At 45.7% G+C, this 22,500-nt stretch overlaps 1 protein-coding gene and 1 long non-coding RNA gene across 6 annotated transcripts in view; both read right to left on the reverse strand.

Annotated features, from left to right (window-relative positions):
* Window positions 1-1,129, reverse strand: part of LOC127930246 (uncharacterized) — a 1,889-nt gene extending 760 nt beyond the window's left edge. The window contains exons 1-4 of the long non-coding RNA XR_008137439.1: window positions 1,032-1,129; window positions 768-965; window positions 109-306; window positions 1-42 (exon numbers count right to left, since the gene is read on the reverse strand). The exon at window positions 1-42 is cut by the window's left edge and continues 222 nt beyond it. This is a non-coding gene — a long non-coding RNA (uncharacterized LOC127930246). The remainder of the gene's footprint in view (window positions 43-108; window positions 307-767; window positions 966-1,031) is intronic.
* syt17 (synaptotagmin XVII) overlaps window positions 1-22,500 on the reverse strand; it is a 73,169-nt gene that overhangs the window by 3,994 nt on the left and 46,675 nt on the right. For 3 of the 5 annotated variants that reach the window (XM_052519803.1, XM_052519802.1, XM_052519801.1), the window contains 7 exons: window positions 22,254-22,402; window positions 21,632-21,875; window positions 19,045-19,198; window positions 17,978-18,121; window positions 12,624-12,698; window positions 10,684-10,804; window positions 3,596-3,751 (listed from right to left, as the gene is read on the reverse strand). In XM_052519803.1, coding sequence (XP_052375763.1) covers window positions 3,596-3,751; window positions 10,684-10,804; window positions 12,624-12,698; window positions 17,978-18,121; window positions 19,045-19,198; window positions 21,632-21,875; window positions 22,254-22,344 — 985 coding nt within the window. In that variant the 5' untranslated portion in view covers window positions 22,345-22,402. The remainder of the gene's footprint in view (window positions 1-3,595; window positions 3,752-10,683; window positions 10,805-12,623; window positions 12,699-17,977; window positions 18,122-19,044; window positions 19,199-21,631; window positions 21,876-22,253; window positions 22,403-22,500) is intronic. The other 2 variants (XM_052519805.1, XM_052519804.1) reach the window with 1 other exon arrangement.

Genomic DNA, 22,500 nt, shown 5'->3' on the forward strand with positions numbered 1-22,500 from the left:
TCTAGATACATTACAGTCTGTAGCTACACCACATTTAGAAACCTCACCACAGATCTGGGACCAGTCTCTAGATACATTACAGTCTGTAACTCCACCACATTTAGAAACCTCACCACAGATCTGGGACCAGTCTCTAGATACATTACAGTCTGTAGCTACACCACATTTAGAAACCTCACCACAGATCTGGGACCAGTCTCTAGATACATTACAGTCTGTAGCTACACCACATTTAGAAACCTCACCACAGATCTGGGACCAGTCTCTAGATACATTACAGTCTGTAGCTACACCACATTTAGAAACCTCACCACAGATCTGGGACCAGTCTCTAGATACATTACAGTCTGTAACTACACCACATTTAGAAACCTCACCACAGATTCTGGGACCAGTCTCTAGATACATTACAGTCTGTAGCTACACCACATTTAGAAACCTCACCACAGATCTGGGACCAGTCTCTAGATACATTACAGTCTGTAGCTACACCACATTTAGAAACCTCACCACAGATCTAGGACCAGTCTCTAGATACATTACAGTCTGTAGCTACACCACATTTAGAAACCTCACCACAGATCTGGGACCAGTCTCTAGATACATTACAGTCTGTAGCTACACCACATTTAGAAACCACACCACAGATCTGGGACCAGTCTCTAGATACATTACAGTCTGTAGCTACACCACATTTAGAAACCACACCACAGATCTGGGACCAGTCTAGATACATTACAGTCTGTAGCTACATCACATTTAGAAACCTCACCACAGATCTGGGACCAGTCTCTAGATACATTACAGTCTGTAGCTACACCACATTTAGAAACCTCACCACAGATCTGGGACCAGTCTCTAGATACATTACAGTCTGTAGCTACACCACATTTAGAAACCTCACCACAGATCTGGGACCAGTCTCTAGATACATTACAGTCTGTAGCTACACCACATTTAGAAACCTCACCACAGATCTGGGACCAGTATCTAGATACATTACAGTCTGTAGCTACACCACATTTAGAAACCTCACCACAGATCTGGGACCAGTCTCTAGATACATTACAGTCTGTAGCTACACCACATTTAGAAACCTCACCACAGATCTGGGACCAGTCTAGATACATTACAGTCTGTAGATACATTAGAAACCTCACCACAGATCTGGGACCAGTCTCTAGCTACAGCCACATTTAGAAACCTCACCACAGATCTGGGACCAGTCTCTAGATACATTACAGTCTGTAGCTACACCACATTTAGAAACCTCACCACAGATCTGGGACCAGTCTCTAGATACATTACAGTCTGTAGCTACACCACATTTAGAAACCTCACCACAGATCTGGGACCAGTCTCTAGATACATTACAGTCTGTAGCTACACCACATTTAGAAACCTCACCACAGATCTGGGACCAGTCTCTAGATACATTACAGTCTGTAGCTACACCACATTTAGAAACCTCACCACAGATCTGGGACCAGTCTAGATACATTACAGTCTGTAGCTACACCACATTTAGAAACCTCACCACAGATCTGGGACCAGATACATTACAGTCTGTAGCTACACCACATTTAGAAACCTCACCACAGATCTCTAGATACATTACAGTCTGTAGCTACACCACATTTAGAAATCTCACTTTTACCACCAGGTCTAAGCAGTAAACACAGTAGCTACTGCTGGAGACACGTAGCTACACCACATTTAGAAGATGCCACAGATCTGGGACCAGTCTCTAGGCATTACAGTTGCTCACCCATTTGGCAAACTCTGGGATTGTCAGCAGTACATTACAGTCTGGCACGTTTTTAGAAACCCACCACAGATCTGGGACCAGTCCTAGATACATTACAGTCTGTAGCTACACCCTCTCTTTCTGTTTCTCTTATCTCGCTCTCTCCACTCTCTCTCTTTTAGAAACTCCCCATCACCAGTCTCTAGATACATTACTCCTCTCCCTCCCTTATCCACTCTCTCTCTCAGCTCTCCTCCCAGTCTGTAGCCACCTCTCTCCTCCTCTCTCTCACCACAGATCTGGGACCTCTCTCTCTCTCTCTCTCTCTCTCTCCTCTCAGATCTGGGACCTCTCTCTACTTCCTCCACCACAGATCCCAGTCTCTCATTACTCTCCCTCCCTTATCACCTCAGATCTCTCTCTCTCTCTCTCTCCTCCCCATCACCTCTCTCTCCCTCTGGGACCTCTCTAGATCTTCAGTCTCTAGCTACCCCATCACCACTCTCTCTCTCTCCTCCCTTAGAAACCTCCTCTCTCTCTCTAGATCATTCTCTGTAGCTCTCCCATCTCCTCACCTCTCTCTCTCTCTAGATCTTCAGTCAGCTCCCCATCAAACCTCTCCCTCCCTCTATCATCTCTCTGTCTCTCTCTCTAGAAACCTCACCACAGATCTCTCTCTCTAGATCTCTCTCTCTCTCTTTAGAAACTCTCTCACAGATCTGGGACCTCTCTCTCTCTACTCTGTCTCTCACATTTAGAAACCTCTCAGATCTCTCTCTCAGTCTGTCTCACCTCTCTCTCACCTCAGATCTCTCTCTCATCTCTCTGTAGCTCCCCATCCCCTTACCACAGATCTGGGACCAGTCTCTAGATACATTCTCTCTCTCCTCTAGAAACCTCACCACAGATCTGGGACCTCTCTAGATACATTCAGTCTCTCTCTCACTCTCTCACCCAGATCCCAGTCATACATTCTCTCTCTCCTCTCTCTCTCTCAGATCTCTCTCTCTAGATACATTCCCAGTCATCACTTCTCTCTCTCCCTCCCTCTCTCCCCTCTCTCTCTCTCTCTCTCTCTTACTCCCCATCTCTTTCTCTCTCTCTCTCTCTCTCTCTCTTCTTCTTCCCCATCACTCCTCTCCCTCCCTTATCACTCTCTCTCTCCTCCCTTATCCTCTCTCAGGAAGTCTTCTCTCTCTCTCTCTCTCTCTCTCTCTCTCTCTACCTCTCCCCTCTCTCTCTCTCTCTCTCTCTCTCTCTCTCTCTCTCCCCTCCTCTCTCCCGGGTCTCTCTCTCTCTCTCTCTCTCTCTGTCTCTCTCTCTCTCTCCCTCTCTCTCTCTTCTTCCCTCCCCTCCTCTCTCTCTCCTCTCTCTCTCTCTCTCTCTCTCTCTCTCTCTCTCTCTCTCTCTCCTCATGCTCTCTCTCTCTCTCTCTCTCACCTCTCTCTCTCTCTCTCTCTCTCTCTCTCTCTCTCTCTCTCTCTCTCTCTCTCTCTCTCTCTCTCTCTCTCTCTTCTTCTCTCCCCATCACTCTCTCTCTCTGTCTCTCTCTCTCTCTCTCTCTCTCTCTCTCTCTCTCTCTCTCTCTCTCTCTCTCTCTCTCTCTCTCTCTCTCTCTCTCTCTCTCTCTCTCTCTCTCTCTCTCTCTCTTCTTCTCTCTCCCTCCCCATCACCTCTCTCTCTCTCTCTCTCTCTCTCTCTCTCTCTCTCTCTCTCTCTCTCTCTCTCTCTCTCTCTCTCTCTCTCTCTCTCTCTCTCTCTCTCTCTCTCTCTCTCTCTCTCTCTCTCTCTCTCTCTCTCTCTCTCTCTCTCTCTCTCTCTCTCTCTCTCTCTCTCTCTGGGCTGTACCTGTAAATACGAGGCTGACTTCACTGAGGTCTTCGTGGGGCACTCTGAAGCTGAACGACTCATTGTAGAAGGGGTCGATGGTTCCTTTCATACAGGAAGTCTTCTTGGTCTTTACCAGCTTCAGCCCTGTTACCAGCTGAACCTTCACAAACGGGTCTGGGGGGTGATAGAGACAGGAAGTTAAATGGAAGTTAAACGTGTCGTGGTGTGGTGTTAGTGTCGTGGTGTGGTGTGTAGTGTCGTGGTGTGGTGGTGAACCTGGTCTGTAGTGTCGTGGTGTGGTGTGTAGTGTCGTGGTGTGTCGTGTAGTGTCGTGGTGTGGTGTGTAGTGTCGTGGTGTGGTGTGTAGTGTCGTGGTGTGGTCTGTAGTGTCGTGGTGTGGTGTGTAGTGTCGTGGTGTGGTGTGTAGTGTGTAGTGTCGTGGTGTACCAGTGTCGTGGTGTGGTGTGTAGTGTCGTGGTGTGGTGTGTAGTGTCGTGGTGTGGTGTGGTGTCGTGGTGTGGTCATGGTGTGTAGTGTGTGGTGTGGTCTGTAGTGTCGTGGTGTGGTGTGTAGGTGTGGTGTGTAGTGTCGTGGTGTGGTGTGTGGTGTGTAGTGTGTGTGTGGTGTGTAGTGTCGTGGTGTGGTCTGTAGTGTCGTGGTGTGGTGTGTAGTGTGTAGTGTCGTGGTGTGGTGTGTAGTGTCGTGGTGTGGTGTGTAGTGTCGTGGTGTGGTGTGTAGTGTCGTGGTGTGGTGTGTAGTGTCGTGGTGTGGTGTGTAGTGTCGTGGTGTGGTGTGTAGTGTCGTGGTGTGGTGTGTGTGTCGTGGTGTGGTGTGTAGTGTCGTGGTGTGGTGTGTGGTGTGTGTGTAGTGTCGTGGTGTGTAGTGTCGTGGTGTGGTGTGTAGTGTCGTGGTGTGGTGTGTAGTGTCGTGGTGTGGTGTGTAGTGTCGTGGTGTGGTGTGTAGTGTCGTGGTTTGGTGTGTAGTGTCGTGGTGTGGTGGTGTGGTGTGTAGTGTCGTGGTGTGGTGTGTAGTGTCGTGGTGTGGTGTGTAGTGTCGTGGTGTGGTGTAGTGTCGTGGTGTGGTGTGTGTGTGGTGTGTGTGTCGTGGTGTGGTGTGTGTGGTGTGGTGTGTGTCGTGGTGTGGTGTGTAGTGTCGTGGTGTGGTGTGGTGTGTAGTGTCGTGGTGTGGTGTGTAGTGTCGTGGTGTGGTGTGTAGTGTCGTGGTGTGGTGTGTAGTGTCGTGGTGTGGTGTGTAGTGTCGTGGTGTGGTGGTGTCGTGGTGTGGTGTGTAGTGTCGTGGTGTGGTGTGTAGTGTCGTGGTGTGGTGTGTAGTGTCGTGGTGTGGTGTGTAGTGTCGTGGTGTGGTGTGTAGTGTCGTGGTGTGGTGTGTAGTGTCGTGGTGTGGTGTGTAGTGTCGTGGTGTGGTGGTGTAGTGTCGTGGTGTGGTGTGTAGTGTCGTGGTGTGGTGTGGTGTCGTGGTGTGGTCTGTAGTGTCGTGGTGTGGTGTGTAGTGTCGTGGTGTGGTGTGTAGTGTCGTGGTGTGGTGTAGTGTTGTGGTGTGGTGTGTAGTGTCGTGGTGTGGTGTGGTGTGGTGTGTGGTGTGGTGTGTAGTGTCGTGGTGTGGTGTGTAGTGTCGTGGTGTGGTGTGTAGTGTCGTGGTGTGGTGTGTAGTGTCGTGGTGTGGTGTGTAGTGTCGTGGTGTGGTGTGTAGTGTCGTGGTGTGGTGTGTAGTGTCGTGGTGTGGTGTGTAGTGTCGTGGTGTGGTGTGTAGTGTCGTGGTGTGGTGTGTAGTGTCGTGGTGTGGTGTGTAGTGTCGTGGTGTGGTGTGTAGTGTCGTGGTGTGGTGTGTAGTGTCGTGGTGTGGTGTGTAGTGTCGTGGTGTGGTGTGTAGTGTCGTGGTGTGGTGTGTAGTGTCGTGGTGTGGTGTGTAGTGTCGTGGTGTGGTGTGGTGTGTAGTGTTGTGGTGTGGTGTGTAGTGTCGTGGTGTGGTGTGTAGTGTCGTGGTGTGGTGTGGTGTGTGGTGTGGTGTGTAGTGTCGTGGTGTGGTGTGTAGTGTCGTGGTGTGGTGTGTAGTGTGTGGTGTGTAGTGTCGTGGTGTGGTGTGTAGTGTCGTGGTGTGGTGTGTAGTGTCGTGGTGTGGTGTGTAGTGTCGTGGTGTGACGGAGTGTGTTGTGGTGTGGTGTGTGGTGTGGTGTGTAGTGTCGTGGTGTGGGTGTAGTGTTGTGGTGTGGTGTGTAGTGTTGTGGTGTGGTGTGTAGTGTTGTGGTGTGGTGTGGTGTGTGGTGGTGTGGTGTGGTGTGTCGTGGTGTGGTGTGTAGTGTTGTGGTGTGGTGTGTAGTGTCGTGGTGTGGTGTGTAGTGTCGTGGTGTGGTGTGTAGTGTCGTGGTGTGGTGTGTAGTGTCGTGGTGTGGTGTGTAGTGTCGTGGTGTGGTGTAGTGTCGTGGTGTGGGTGTAGTGTCGTGGTGTGGGTGTGGGCTGTAGTGTCGTGGTGTGGTGTGTAGTGTCGTGGTGTGGTGTGTAGTGTCGTGGTGTGGTGTGTAGTGTCGTGGTGTGGTGTGTAGTGTCGTGGTGTAATCCATCTGGCCCCGTGGCCTTGTGAATGTTCACCTGTTTAAAGGTCTTACTCACATCGGCTATCGAGAGCGTGATCACACAGTCGTCCAGAACAGCTGGTACTCTCACAATGGTTCAGTGTTGCTTGCCACGAAGCGAGCAAAGTAGGCATTTAGCTCATCTGGTAGGCTCGTGTCACTGGGCATCTCGCTGCTGGTTTTCTCTTTGTAATCCGTGATAGTTTGCAAGCCCTGCCACATCTGATGAGCGTCAGAGCCAGTGTAGTAGGATTAGATCTTAGTACTGTATTGACACTTTGCCTGTTTGCTTGGTCGTCAAAGGGCATAATGGGATGTCTTATAAGTGTCCAGGTTAGTGTCCCGCTCCTTGAAAGCGGCACCTATAGCCTTTAGCTCAGTGCGGCTGTTGCCTGTAATCCATGGCTTCTGGTTGGGAAATGTACGTACGGTCATTGTGAGGGCAACTTCATCGATGCATGTATTAATGAAGCCGTTGACTGATGTGGTGAACTCCTCAATGCCATCGGGTGAGTCCCGTAACACATTCCAGTCTGTGCTAATTCAGGTATCCCTCCTCTGTTAGTCAGGTATCCCTCCTCTGTTAGTCAGGTATTACTCCTCTGTTAGTCAGGTATCCCTCCTCTGTTAGTCAGGTATCCCTCCTCTGTTAGTCAGGTATCCCTCCTCTGTTAGTCAGGTATCCCTCCTCTGTTAGTCAGGTATCCCTCCTCTGTTAGTCAGGTATCCCTCCTCTGTTAGTCAGGTATCCCTCCTCTGTTAGTCAGGTATCCCTCCTCTGTTAGTCAGGTATCCCTCCTCTGTTATTCAGGTATCCCTCCTCTGTTATTCAGGTATCCCTCCTCTGTTAGTCAGGTATCCCTCCTCTGTTATTCAGGTATCCCTCCTCTGTTAGTCAGGTATCCCTCCTCTGTTAGTCAGGTATCCCTCCTCTGTTAGTCAGGTATCCCTCCTCTGTTAGTCAGGTATCCCTCCTCTGTTAGTCAGGTATCCCTCCTCTGTTAGTCAGGTATCCCTCCTCTGTTAGTCAGGTATCCCTCCTCTGTTAGTCAGGTATCCCCCCTCTGTTAGTCAGGTATCCCCCCTCTGTTAGTCAGGTATCCCCCCTCTGTTAGTCAGGTATCCCTCCTCTGTTAGTCAGGTATCCACTCTGTTAGTCAGGTATCCCTCCTCTGTTAGTCAGGTATCCCTCCTCTGTTAGTCAGGTATCCCTCCTCTGTTAGTCAGGTATCCCTCCTCTGTTAGTCAGGTATCCCTCCTCTGTTAGTCAGGTATCCCTCCTCTGTTAGTCAGGTATCCCTCCTCTGTTAGTCAGGTATCCCCCTCTGTTAGTCAGGTATCCCTCCTCTGTTAGTCAGGTATCCCTCCTCTGTTAGTCAGGTATCCCTCCTCTGTTAGTCAGGTATCCCTCCTCTGTTAGTCAGGTATCCCTCCTCTGTTAGTCAGGTATCCCTCCTCTGTTAGTCAGGTATCCCTCCTCTGTTAGTCAGGTATCCCTCCTCTGTTAGTCAGGTATCCCTCCTCTGTTAGTCAGGTATCCCTCCTCTGTTAGTCAGGTATCCCTCCTCTGTTAGTCAGGTATCCCTCCTCTGTTAGTCAGGTATCCCTCCTCTGTTAGTCAGGTATCCCTCCTCTGTTAGTCAGGTATCCCTCCTCTGTTAGTCAGGTATCCCTCCTCTGTTAGTCAGGTATCCCTCCTCTGTTAGTCAGGTATCCCTCCTCTGTTAGTCAGGTATCTGTTAGTCCCCTCTGTTAGTCAGGTATCCCTCCTCTGTTAGTCAGGTATCCCTCCTCTGTTAGTCAGGTATCCCTCCTCTGTTAGTCAGGTATCCCTCCTCTGTTAGTCAGGTATCCCTCCTCTGTTAGTCAGGTATCCCTCCTCTGTTAGTCAGGTATCCCTCCTCTGTTAGTCAGGTATCCCTCCTCTGTTAGTCAGGTATCCCTCCTCTGTTAGTCAGGTATCCCTCCTCTGTTAGTCAGGTATCCCTCCTCTGTTAGTCAGGTATCCCTCCTCTGTTAGTCAGGTATCCCTCCTCTGTTAGTCAGGTATCCCTCCTCTGTTAGTCAGGTATCCCTCCTCTGTTAGTCAGGTATCCCTCCTCTGTTAGTCAGGTATCCCCACTCTGTTAGTCAGGTATCCCCACTCTGTTAGTCAGGTATCCCTCCTCTGTTAGTCAGGTATCCCTCCTCTGTTAGTCAGGTATCCCTCCTCTGTTAGTCAGGTATCCCTCCTCTGTTAGTCAGGTATCCCTCCTCTGTTAGTCAGGTATCCCTCCTCTGTTAGTCAGGTATCCCTCCTCTGTTAGTCAGGTATCCCTCCTCTGTTAGTCAGGTATCCCTCCTCTGTTAGTCAGGTATCCCTCCTCTGTTAGTCAGGTATCCCCCTCTGTTAGTCAGGTATCCCTCCTCTGTTAGTCAGGTATCCCTCCTCTGTTAGTCAGGTATCCCTCCTCTGTTAGTCAGGTATCCCTCCTCTGTTATTCAGGTATCCCTCTGTTAGTCAGGTATCCCTGTTAGTCAGGTATCCTCCTCTGTTATTCAGGTATCCCTCCTCTGTTAGTCAGGTATCCCCCTCTGTTAGTCAGGTATCCCTCCTCTGTTAGTCAGGTATCCCCCTCTGTTAGTCAGGTATCCCTCCTCTGTTAGTCAGGTATCCCTCCTCTGTTAGTCAGGTATCCCTCCTCTGTTATTCAGGTATCCCCTCTGTTATTCAGGTATCCCCTCTGTTATTCAGGTGTCCCCTCTGTTATTCAGGTATCCCCTCTGTTATTCAGGTATCCCCTCTGTTATTCAGGTATCCCCTCTGTTATTCAGGTATCCCCTCTGTCATTCAGGTATCCCCTCTGTTATTCAGGTATCCTCCTCTGTTAGTCAGGTATCCCTCCTCTGTTAGTCAGGTATCCCTCCTCTGTTCATTCAGGTATCCCTCCTCTGTTAGTCAGGTATCCTCTGTTATTCAGGTATCCTCTGTTAGTCAGGTATCCCCTCTGTTAGTCAGGTATCCCTCCTCTGTTATTCAGGTATCCCTCTCTGTATAGTCAGGTATCCCTCCTCTGTTAGTCAGGTATCCTCCTCTGTTATTCAGGTATCCTCTGTTAGTCAGGTATCCCTCCTCTGTTATTCAGGTATCCCCCTCTGTTAGTCAGGTATCCCTCCTCTGTTATTCAGGTATCCAGGTATCCCCCTCTGTTATTCAGGTATCCCCCTCTGTTATTCAGGTATCCACCAGGTATCCTCTGTTATTCAGGTATCCCTCCTCTGTTAGTCAGGTATCCTCCTCTGTTAGTCAGGTATCCCTCCTCTGTTATCAGGTATCCTCCTCTGTTATTCAGGTATCCTCCTCTGTTAGTCAGGTATCCTCCTCTGTTATTCAGGTATCCACTCTGTTATTCAGGTATCCCTCCTCTGTTATTCAGGTATCCCTATGTTATTCAGGTATCCCACTCTGTTATTCAGGTATCCTCCTCTGTTATTCAGGTATCCCCTCTGTTCAGGTATTCAGGTATCCCCCTCTGTTATTCAGGTATCCCTCCTCTGTTGTTATCCCCTCAGGTATCCCCTCTGTTATTCAGGTATCCCCTCTGTTATTCAGGTATCCTCCTCTGTTATTCAGGTATCCACTATGTTATTCAGGTATCCACTATGTTATTCAGGTATCCCTCCTCTGTTATTCAGGTATCCACTCTGTTATTCAGGTATCCACTATGTTATTCAGGTATCCACTATGTTATTCAGATATCCCCTCTGTTATTCAGGTATCCACTATGTCGTTCAGGTATCACACACCTGACACACTGCTGTAACACCATGTGTTGTGATAGAGACTGTAGATATAACATTATTAGGTATATTAGTAGGTATATTAGTAGGTACATTAGTAGGTATATTAGTAGGTATATTAGTAGGTACATTAGTAGGTATATTAGTAGGTACATTATTAGGTATATTAGTAGGTATATTAGTAGGTATATTAGTAGGTATATTAGTAGGTATATTAGTAGGTATGTTAGTAGGTATATTAGTAGGTATATTAGTAGGTATATTAGTAGGTATATTAGTAGGTATATTAGTAGGTATATTAGTAGGTATGTTAGTAGGTATATTAGTAGGTATATTAGTAGGTATATTAGTAGGTATATTAGTAGGTATATTAGTAGGTATATTAGTAGGTATATTAGTAGGTATATTAATAGGTGTATTAGTAGGTATATTAGTAGGTATATTAGTAGGTATATTAGTAGGTATGTTAGTAGGTATGCTATTAGGTATGTCAGTAGGTACATTAGTAGGTATATTAGTAGGTATATTAGTAGGTATATTAGTAGGTATATTAGTAGGTATGCTATTAGGTATGTCAGTAGGTACATTAGTAGGTATGTTAGTAGGTATATTAGTAGGTATGTTAGTAGGTATGCTATTAGGTATGTCAGTAGGTATATTAGTAGGTATGTTAGTAGGTATGCTATTAGGTATGTCAGTAGGTACATTAGTAGGCATGTTAGTCGGTATAGTTTACCTGATCCCTGGCACATGTCTGTCTGCAGCAGCTGCTTCGCTCTGATGATGTCAACGTTGAGTCTTCCAGCAGAGGGCAGGTAGTTGAGTGATAACAGCAGCTCTCCCAGCTCTACCTCATTCTGTTAGAAACACAAAACACTGTTGATATCACTCTGTCTGTAGATATGGCTGTTCGACTATCTCAGAGAGTCTCTCTCTCTCTCTCTCTCTCTCTAGTAGAGAGAACCCAGGATGTGTGTCTAGTAGAGAGCCCTCTAGTAGAGAGAACCCAGGATGTGTGTCTAGTAGAGAGCCCTCTAGTAGAGAGAACCCAGGATGTGTGTCTAGTAGAGAGCCCTCTAGTAGAGAGAACCCAGGGTGTGTGTCTAGTAGAGAGCCCTCTAGTAGTCAGAGAACCCAGGATGTGTGTCTAGTCTGTTTGAGAGCCCTCTAGTAGAGAGAACCCAGGATGTGTGTCTAGTAGAGAACCCTCTAGTAGAGAGAACCCAGGATGTGTGTCTAGTAGAGAGCCCTCTAGTAGAGGAACCCAGGATGTGTGTCTAGTAGAGAGCCCTCTAGTAGAGAGAACCCAGGATGTGTGTCTAGTAGAGAGCCCTCTAGTAGAGAGAACCCAGGATGTGTGTCTAGTAGAGAGCCCTCTAGTAGAGAGAACCCAGGATGTGTGTCTAGTAGAGAGCCCTCTAGTAGAGAGAACCCAGGATGTGTGTCTAGTAGAGAGCCCTCTAGTAGAGAGAACCCAGGATGTGTGTCTAGTAGAGAGCCCTCTAGTAGAGAGAACCCAGGATGTGTGTCTAGTAGAGAACCCTCTAGTAGAGAGAACCCAGGATGTGTGTCTAGTAGAGAGCCATCTAGTAGAGAGAACCCAGGATGTGTGTCTAGTAGAGAGCCCTCTAGTAGAGAGAACCCAAGGTGTGTACGTGTGTGTATAATGTTGTTCTTTAACAGCCTGTTGTTGTGGTGTTGTTGTTGTTGTGTTGTGGTGGTGTTGTGGTGTTGTGGTGTTGTGGTGTTGTGGTGGTGTTGTTGTTGTTGTGTTGTTGTGGTGTTGTGGTGTTGTGGTGTTGTGGTGGTGTTGTTGTTGTTGTGTTGTTGTGGTGTTGTTGTGTTGTGGTGTTGTGGTGTTGTGGTGTTGTGGTGTTGTTGGTGTTGTTGGTGTTGTTGTGGTGTTGTGGTGTTGTTGTTGTTGTGTTGTTGTGGTGTTGTGGTGTTGTTGTGTTGTGGTGTTGTGGTGTTGTGGTGTTGTGGTGTTGTTGTGTTGTGTTGTGGTGTGTTGTTGTGTGTTGTGGTGTTGTGGTGTTGTGGTGTTGTTGTGGTGTTGTGGTGTTGTGGTGTTGTGGTGTTGTTGTTGTTGTGTTGTGGTGGTGTTGTTGTTGTTGTGTTGTTGTGGTGTTGTGGTGTTGTTGTGTTGTGGTGTTGTGGTGTTGTGGTGTGTTGTTGTTGTGTTGTGGCGTTGTTGTGGCGTTGTTGTGGTGTAGTTGTGGTGTTGTTCTGGTGTCTTTGTGTTGTTGTGGTGTTGTTGTGGTGTTGTTGTGGTGTTGTTGTGGCGTTGTTGTGGCGTTGTTGTGGTGTAGTTGTGGTGTTGTTGTGGTGTCTTTGTGTTGTTGTGGTGTTGTTGTGGTGTAGTTTGTGTAGTTGTGGTGTTGTTGTGGTGTAGTTGTGGTGTAGTTGTGGTGTTGTCGTGTTCGAGGGCGATGCTTTCACCACCCTCGTGACAATAGAACAGATGTGCAGCGTCACACACACACACACACACACACACACACACACACACACACACACACACACACACACACACACACACACACACACACACACACACACACACACACACACACACACACACACACACACACACACACACACACACACATCAATGTGTTGAACTAAGACACTCAGTGTGTTGAACTAAGACATTTAGTGTGTGTGTGTTCTTCCTACCTGAGAACTAGGTACCAGGGCCTTCCACCAATGACCACCTTTCACCAGATCAACCTCACTCAGAGGCAGAGCCACCTACCAATGAAAACACACCATTACAGAACTAATGTATCAGACAGGGATGAATGTGCCTTGCAAAATTATTCATCCCTCTTGGCTTTTTTTTCCTATTTTGTTGCATTACAACCTGTAATTTAAATGGATTTTTATTTGGATTTCGTGTAATGGACACAAAATAGTCCAAATTGGTGAAGTAACATTTTAAAAATTATTTGTTATAAAGAATTCTAAAAAATAAGAAACAGAAAGTGGTGAGTGCGTATGTATTCACCCCTTTGCTATGAAGCCCCCAAATAAGCCCCCATAATTGGTTAAATAAAGTCCACCTGTGTGCAATCTAAGTGTCACATGATCTGTCACATGATCTCAGTATATATACACCTGTTCTGAAAGGCCCCAGAGTCTGCAACACCACTAAGCAAAGGGGCACCACAAAGCAAGCGACACCATGAAGACCAAGGAGATCTCCAAACAGGCCAGGGACAAAGTTGTGGAAAAGTACAGATCAGGGTTGGGTTATGAAATAATATCCAATACTTTGAACATCCCACGGAGCTCTATTAAATCCATTATTAAATAATGGAAAGAATATGGCATCACAACAAACCTGTCAAGAGAGGGCCGCCCACCAAGACTAATGAACCAGGCAAGGAGGTCATTAATCAGAGAGGCAACAAAGAGACCAAAGATAACCCTGAAGGAGCTGCAAAGCTCCACAGCGGAGGCTGGAGTATTTGTCCATAGGACCACATTAAGCCGTACACTCCACAGAGCTGGGCTATACGGAAGAGTGGCCAGAAAAAAGTAATTTGCTTAAAGAAAAAAATAAGCAAACACGTTTGGTGTTCGCCAATGGAATGTGGGAGACTCCCCAAACATATGGAAGAAGGTACTCTGGTCAGATAAGACTGAAATTGATATATTTGGCCATCAAGGAAAACGCTATGTCTGGCGCAAACCCAACACTTCTCATCACTCCGAGAACACCATCCCCACAGTGAAGCATGGTGTTGGCAGCATCATGCTGTGTGGGATGGTTTTCATTGGCAGGGACTGGGAAACGGGTCATAATTGAAGAAATGATGGATGGCGCTAAACAGGGAAAGTCTTGAGGGAAACCTGTTTCAGTCTTCCAGAGATTTGAGACTGGGACGGAGGTTCACCTTCCAGCAGGACAATGACCGTAAGCATACAGCTAAAGCAACACTCGAGTGGTTTATGGGGAAACATGTAAATGTCTTGGAATGGCCTAGTCAAAGCCCAGACCTCAATCCAATTGAGAATCTGTGGTATGACTTAAAGATTGCTGTACACCAGCGGAACCCATCCAACTTGAAGGAGCTGGAGCAGTTTTGCCTTGAAGAATGGGCAAAAATCCCAGTGACCAGATGTGCCAAGCTTATAGAGACATACCTCAAGAGACTTGCAGCTGTAATTGCTGCAAAAGGTGGCTCTACAAAGTATTGACTTTGGGGGGGTGAATAGTTATGCACGCACAAGATTTCTGTTTTTTTGTCTTATTTCTTGTTTGTTTCACAATAAAAAAATATTTTGCATCTTCAAAGTGGTAGGCATGTTGTGTAAATCAAATGATACAACCCCCCCTCAAAATCTATGTTAATTCCAGGTTGTAAGGCAACAAAATAGGAAAAATGCCAAGAGGTTTGAATACTTTCACAAGCCACTGTATCTTCCTGGTACGGGACATCCTGTGTACACACATTGTTTTATTGGCTCAATACTCCAGAAGGAGGCACAGTGATGCCGAAACGTTGGTGATTTACTCAATAAATGACTGGGAGGTTATATATAGAGCCTACAACTCTCTTTATTTTATATAGCTGAGTGATTTACCCAGTAAATGACTGGGAGTTTATATATAGAGCCTACAACTCTCTTTATTTTATATAGCTGAGTGATTTACCCAATAAATGACTGGGAGGTTATATATAGAGCCTACAACTCTCTTTATTTTATATAGCTGAGTGATTTACCCAGTAAATGACTGGGAGGTTATATATAGAGCCTACAACTCTCTTTATTTTATATAGCTGAGTGATTTACCCAGTAAATGACTGGGAGGTTATATATAGAGCCTACAACTCTCTTTATTTTATATAGCTGAGTGATTTACCCAGTAAATGACTGGGAGGTTATATATAGAGCCTACAACTCTCTTTATTTTATATAGCTGGGTGATTTACCCAGTAAATGACTGGGAGGTTATATATAGAGCCTACAACTCTCTTTATTTTATATAGCTGAGTGATTTACCCAGTAAATGACTGGGAGGTTATATATAGAGCCTACAACTCTCTTTATTTTATATAGCTGGTGATTTACCCAGTAAATGACTGGGAGGTTATATATAGAGCCTACAACTCTCTTTATTTTATATAGCTGAGTGATTTACCCAGTAAATGACTGGGAGGTTATATATAGAGCCTACAACTCTCTTTATTTTATATAGCTGAGTGATTTACCCAGTAAATGACTGGGAGTTTATATATAGAGCCTACAACTCTCTTTATTTTATATAGCTGAGTGATTTACCCAGTAAATGACTGGGAGGTTATATATAGAGCCTACAACTCTCTTTATTTTATATAGCTGAGTGATTTACCCAGTAAATGACTGGGAGGTTATATATAGAGCCTACAACTCTCTTTATTTTATATAGCTGAGTGATTTACCCAGTAAATGACTGGGAGTTTATATATAGAGCCTACAACTCTCTTTATTTTATATAGCTGAGGTGATTTACCCAGTAAATGACTGGGAGGTTATATATAGAGCCTACAACTCTCTTTATTTTATATAGCTGAGTGATTTACCCAGTAAATGACTGGGAGTTTATATATAGAGCCTACAACTCTCTTTATTTTATATAGCTGAGTGATTTACCCAATAAATGACTGGGAGGTTATATATAGAGCCTACAACTCTCTTTATTTTATATAGCTGAGTGATTTACCCAATAAATGACTGGGAGTTTATATATAGAGCCTACAACTCTCTTTATTTTATATAGCTGAGTGATTTACCCAGTAAATGACTGCGAGTATATATATAGCTCAGTGATTTACCCAATAAATGTCTGGGAGTTTATATATAGAGCCTACAACTCTCTTTATTTTATATAGCTGAGTGATTTACCCAATAAATGACTGGGAGGTTATATATAGAGCCTACAACTCTCTTTATTTTATATAGCTGAGTGATTTACCCAATAAATGACTGGGAGTTTATATATAGAGCCTACAACTCTCTTTATTTTATATAGCTGAGTGATTTACCCAGTAAATGACTGGGAGTTTATATATAGAGCCTACAACTCTCTTTATTTTATATAGCTGAGTGATTTACCCAATAAATGACTGGGAGTTTATATATAGAGCCTACAACTCTCTTTATTTTATATAGCTGCCTACAACTCTCTTTATTTTATATAGTGATTTACCCAATAAATGACTGGGAGGTTATATATAGAGCCTACAACTCTCTTTATTTTATATAGCTGAGTGATTTACCCAATAAATGACTGGGAGGTTATATATAGAGCCTACAACTCTCTTTATTTTATATAGCTGAGTGATTTACCCAATAAATGACTGGGAGTTTATATATAGAGCCTACAACTCTCTTTATTTTATATAGCTGGGTGATTTACCCAATAAATGACTGGGAGTTTATATATAGAGCCTACAACTCTCTTTATTTTATATAGCTGAGTGATTTACCCAGTAAATGACTGGGAGGTTATATATAGAGCCTACAACTCTCTTTATTTTATATAGCTGAGTGATTTACCCAGTAAATGACTGGGAGGTTATATATAGAGCCTACAACTCTCTTTATTTTATATAGCTGAGTGATTTACCCAATAAATGACTGGGAGGTTATATATAGAGCCTACAACTCTCTTTATTTTATATAGCTGAGTGATTTACCCAGTAAATGACTGGGAGTTTATATATAGAGCCTACAACTCTCTTTATTTTATATAGCTGAGTGATTTACCCAGTAAATGACTGGGAGGTTATATATAGAGCCTACAACTCTCTTTATTTTATATAGCTGAGTGATTTACCCAATAAATGACTGGGAGGTTATATATAGAGCCTACAACTCTCTTTATTTTATATAGCTGAGTGATTTACCCAGTAAATGACTGGGAGGTTATATATAGAGCCTACAACTCTCTTTATTTTATATAGCTGAGTGATTTACCCAATAAATGACTGGGAGGTTATATATAGAGCCTACAACTCTCTTTATTTTATATAGCTGGTGATTTACCCAGTAAATGACTGGGAGGTTATATATAGAGCCTACAACTCTCTTTATTTTATATAGCTGAGTGATTTACCCAGTAAATGACTGGGAGGTTATATATAGAGCCTACAACTCTCTTTATTTTACCAGTAAATGACTGGGAGGTTATATATAGAGCCTACAACTCTCTTTATTTTATTGTATATATATAGGTGATTTACCCAGTAAATGACTGGGAGGTTATATATAGAGCCTACAACTCTCTTTATTTTATATAGCTGAGTGATTTACCCAGTAAATGACTGGGAGGTTATATATAGAGCCTACAACTCTCTTTATTTTATATAGCTGAGTGATTTACCCAGTAAATGACTGGGAGGTTATATATAGAGCCTACAACTCTCTTTATTTTATATAGCTGAGTGATTTACCCAGTAAATGACTGGGAGGTTATATATAGAGCCTACAACTCTCTTTATTTTATATAGCTGAGTGATTTACCCAGTAAATGACTGGGAGGTTATATATAGAGCCTACAACTCTCTTTATTTTATATAGCTGATGGTAAAGACGTCAATAAAGTGTAAAAAATGTTTTACTTTTTAAAAGTAGGATGAACACAAACAGTCATTGTCAAATAAATCACTTCAAAAAGTAGACAATAACCCCACGTTCATTGACTCTAAGATCGTGCATCTGAAACAGTGCAGTGCAGCGGCCATTTGATGAATGGGAAAAGGCTATTAAAAATGTTTAAAAAATGTGATGTGGTTTGATGTGAACACAAATTAAATTCAGGCTATAAGTGTGCCTCACGACAAGTCATTAGACTTTTGACGATTGTCGTTAGGCGCACTTATAGCCTGAATTTAACTTGTGTTCACATCAAACCACATCACATTTTGATACCCCTGGTATCAATACTCCACAGGATTGGTGTGTGTGTGTGTGTGCTTGTGTGGTTGTGTATGAGTGTGTGTGTGCGCTCGTGTGTGTGTTTTGTTTGTGTGGGTGTTCACCTTGCCGATGACACAGTGTCGTGAGAACTTGTCGAAGTCGACCACAGACAGCAGCAGGGTGCGGCGCTGGGCCTCCAGGAACAGAAGGTCAAAGGTGAACCGCTCCTCGAACACCGGGTTCTGTGTCTTCCTCTTCACCCCCGTCTGAAGAAGAAAAATGCTTTATTGTCCATTTTTTTATTATTATTTTTTTAACTAGGCAAGTCAGTTAAGATCAAATTCTTATTTACAACGACGGCCTACACCGGCCAAACCCTCCCGTAACCCGGACGACGCCGGGCCAATTGTGCGCCGCCCTATGGGACTTCCAATCACGGCCGGTTGTGATACAGCCTGGATTTGAACCAGGGTGCCTGTAGTGATGCCTCTAGCACTGAGATGCAGTGCCTTAGACCGCTGTGCCAAGGTGAGGGGGGTCCATTAAATTACAGAGAATGGAAATGTGTATTTATGCTGACATGGCTGAAAGCAACAAGGCTGAAAGAAACGAGGCTGAAAGCAACGAGGCTGAAAGCAACGAGGCTGAAAGCAACAAGGTTGAAAGCAACGAGGCTGAAAGCAACGAGGCTGAATGCAACGAGGCTGAATGCAACGAGGCTGAAAGAAACGAGGCTGAAAGAAACGAGGCTGAAAGCAACGAGGCTGAAAGCAATGAGGCTGAAAGCAACGAGGCTGCGCCCCAGTAGCAATACTTCTAGGTATGGTTAAGTGCTTTGCTCAAGGGCACAACAGCAGGCAATGGAATCTAGGATACTGATGCCAGCAACCCTCCAGTTGATAGCTCACTCCACACTAAATTTTTCCAGTCAGAGCTGGGATTCAAACCAGCAACCTTCCAGTTGATAGCTCACTACACACTACATTTTTCCAGTCAGAGCTGGGATTCAAACCAGCAACCCTCAAGTTGATAGCTCACTCCACTCTACATTTTTCCAGTCAGAGCTGGGATTCAAACCAGCAACCCTCCAGTTGATAGCTCACTCCACACTACATTTTTTCCAGTCAGAGCTGGGATTCAAACCAGCAACCCTCCAGTTGCAGGACCGCTTCTCTAACCGCTAAGCTACCTGCCGGGAGTTCTTGTGGTCCGGCAGCAGGCTGATCTTGACGTATGGGTTGGAGTGGGCCATGTCCTGGCGGGCTCCATCACAGGTCAGAGGTGGGGGCAGGTCGCGAGCCTCAATGACCCTAACGCCCAGGTGGCCGTTGATTAGATCATACCTGAGAGGAGATGAGGGGGATGGGAGGGAGGGAGAGAGAGTGAGGGAGGGAGGGGAATGATGAGAGAGAGGGAGAGACAGAGAGAGAGAGGGAGAGACAGAGAGAGAGGGAGGGGGATGATGAGAGGGAGAGAGAGAGAGAGAGAGAGAGAGAGAGAGAGAGAGAGACAGAGAGAGGAGGAGGAGGAGATTGGGATGATCAGAGGGACACGAAGAAAATAAAAATCAGATGAATGAAAATAAAATTAGTGTTTTTCTCATTTTCCTGTATTTATTTCTAGAACTGGGGAAGTGTACATGCTGCTTATATGAAAGCAGGGGACTTGGGGAAGTGTACATGCTGCGTATAGGAAAGCAGGGGACCTGGGGAAGTGTACATGCTGCTTATAGGAAAGCAGGGGACTTGGGGAAGTGTACATGCTGCTTATAGGAAAGCAGGGGACCTGGGGAAGTGTACATGCTGCTTATAAGAATGCAGGGGACCTGGGGAAGTGTACATGCTGCTTATAGGAAAGCAGGCTTATAGGAAAGCAGTTATTTTAAATGACCTGGGGAAGTGTACATGCTGCTTATAGGAAAGCAGGGGACTTGGGGAAGTGTACATGCTGCTTATAGGAAAGCAGGGGACCTGGGGAAGTGTACATGCTGCTTATAGGAAAGCAGGGGACCTGGGGAAGTGTACATGCTGCTTATAGGAAAGCAGGGGACCTGGGGAAGTGTACATGCTGCTTATAGGAAAGCAGGGGACCTGGGGAAGTGTACATGCTGCTTATAGGAAAGCAGGGGACTTGGGGAAGTGTACATGCTGCTTATAGGAAAGCAGGGGACCTGGGGAAGTGTACATGCTGCTTATAGGAAAGCAGGGGACCTGGGGAAGTGTACATGCTGCTTATAGGAAAGCAGGGGACTTGGGGAAGTGTACATGCTGCTTATAGGAAAGCAGGGGACTTGGGGAAGTGTACATGCTGCTTATAGGAAAGCAGGGGACCTGGGGAAGTGTACATGCTGCTTATAGGAAAGCAGGGGACTTGGGGAAGTGTACATGCTGCTTATATGAAAGCAGGGGACTTGGGGAAGTGTACATGCTGCTTCTAGGAAAGCAGGGGACTTGGGGAAGTGTACATGCTGCTTATAGGAAAGCAGGGGACTTGGGGAAGTGTACATGCTGCTTATATGAAAGCAGGGGACTTGGGGAAGTGTACATGCTGCTTATAGGAAAGCAGGGGACCTGGGGAAGTGTACATGCTGCTTCTAGGAAAGCAGGGGACCTGGGGAAGTGTACATGCTGCTTATAGGAAAGCAGGGGACTTGGGGAAGTGTACATGCTGCTTATAGGAAAGCAGGGGACCTGGGGAAGTGTACATGCTGCTTATAGGAAAGCAGGGGACCTGGGGAAGTGTACATGATGCTTATAGGAAAGCAGGGGACCTGGGGAAGTGTACATGCTGCTTCTAGGAAAGCAGGGGACCTGGGGAAGTGTACATGATGCTTATAGGAAAGCAGGGGACCTGGGGAAGTGTACATGCTGCTTATAGGAAAGCAGGGCTTATAGGAAAGCAGGGACACCAGACCTGGGGAAGTGTACATGCTGCTTATAGGAAAGCAGGGGACCTGGGGAAGTGTACATGATGCTTATAGGAAAGCAGGGGACCTGGGGAAGTGTACATGCTGCTTATAGGAAAGCAGGGGACCTGGGGAAGTGTACATGCTGCTTATAGGAAAGCAGGGGACCTGGGGAAGTGTACATGATGCTTATAGGAAAGCAGGGGACTTGGGGAAGTGTACATGCTGCTTATAGGAAAGCAGGGGACTTGGGGAAGTGTACATGCTGCTTATAGGAAAGCAGGGGACCTGGGGAAGTGTACATGCTGCTTATAGGAAAGCAGGGGACTTGGGGAAGTGTACATGCTGCTTATAGGAAAGCAGGGGACCTGGGGAAGTGTACATGCTGCTTATAGGAAAGCAGGGGACTTGGGGAAGTGTACATGCTGCTTATAGGAAAGCAGGGGACCTGGGGAAGTGTACATGCTGCTTATAGGAAAGCAGGGGACCTGGGGAAGTGTACATGCTGCGTATAGGAAAGCAGGGGACTTGGGGAAGTGTACATGCTGCTTATAGGAAAGCAGCTGACCTGGGGAAGTGTACATGCTGCTTATAGGAAAGCAGGGGACCTGGGGAAGTGTACATGCTGCTTCTAGGAAAGCAGGGGACTTGGGGAAGTGTACATGCTGCTTCTAGGAAAGCAGGGGACCTGGGGAAGTGTACATGCTGCTTCTAGGAAAGCAGGGGACTTGGGGAAGTGTACATGCTGCTTCTAGGAAAGCAGGGGACTTGGGGAAGTGTACATGCTGCTTATAGGAAAGCAGCTGATTACTATAATTCTGATTCTGAAACACAAAAGATATAACACAACGTATAGAAGACAAAACATTACTGTGTGCTGAAGTGGAGCATGCCCAGTTGATATCGTAGCAGAATCTCCTCGTCCGTTAGCGAGTCCACGTCGTCTCCGGATGAGTCCAGAGAGTAGAGGCGTGGCTCCAACTTCCTGAAGTAGTCGTCCGGAGGGGGCTGGGGTCGACGCAGCGGCTGGATCACCTCCTTCCTGGGGCCCATGGCCCAGAACTCAATGGGTTTCACATCAACCAGCGGAGAGCTGGGCCTGCGGGCGTCTAGACCTGGGGGGGGAATACAGGAGAATATAGATCAAGGAGAAACGAGAGGGAGAGAGGAAGGAAGAAATTAAACCAATTTTTTTTGATTCAGTGGTTCTTAGTAGTTCAGTGTTTCATCCAGTGGTTCTAAGTGGTTAATTGGTTCAGTGATTCAGTATTTAATTCAATAATTCCTTGGTTCAGTGATTCAGTATTTAATTCAATAATTCCTTGGTTCAGTGATTCAGTGTTTAATTCAGTAGTTTAGTTGTTAATTGGTTCAGTGGTTCAGTGGTTAAGAGTTTGATTCAGAGAGTCAGTGGTTCAGTATTTGATTCAGTAGTTAAGTGGTTAATTGGTTCAGTGTTTGATTCAGTGATTCATTTGATCAGTTGTTCTTACTGGAGAGTTGTCGGACCAGGCTGAAGGTGGATCGGGACATCTCTGAGCTGGAACGTCTCCGGGTCCGAATACTGTCCTGAGGTATTGCCATGGAGTCAACATGAGTGACCCCGGTATCAGTGTCCTTCTCATCCACACACTCGTTCACTCTGAGATGGAGAGAGAGAGAGAAATAGAGGGAGAGAGAGAGAGAAACAGAGGGAGAGAGAGAGAGAGGGAGAGAGAAACAGAGTGAGAGGGAGAGAGG

The sequence above is a fragment of the Oncorhynchus keta genome, chromosome 5 (genome assembly GCF_023373465.1).
Source record: "Oncorhynchus keta strain PuntledgeMale-10-30-2019 chromosome 5, Oket_V2, whole genome shotgun sequence".
Lineage (NCBI taxonomy): Eukaryota > Metazoa > Chordata > Actinopteri > Salmoniformes > Salmonidae > Oncorhynchus > Oncorhynchus keta.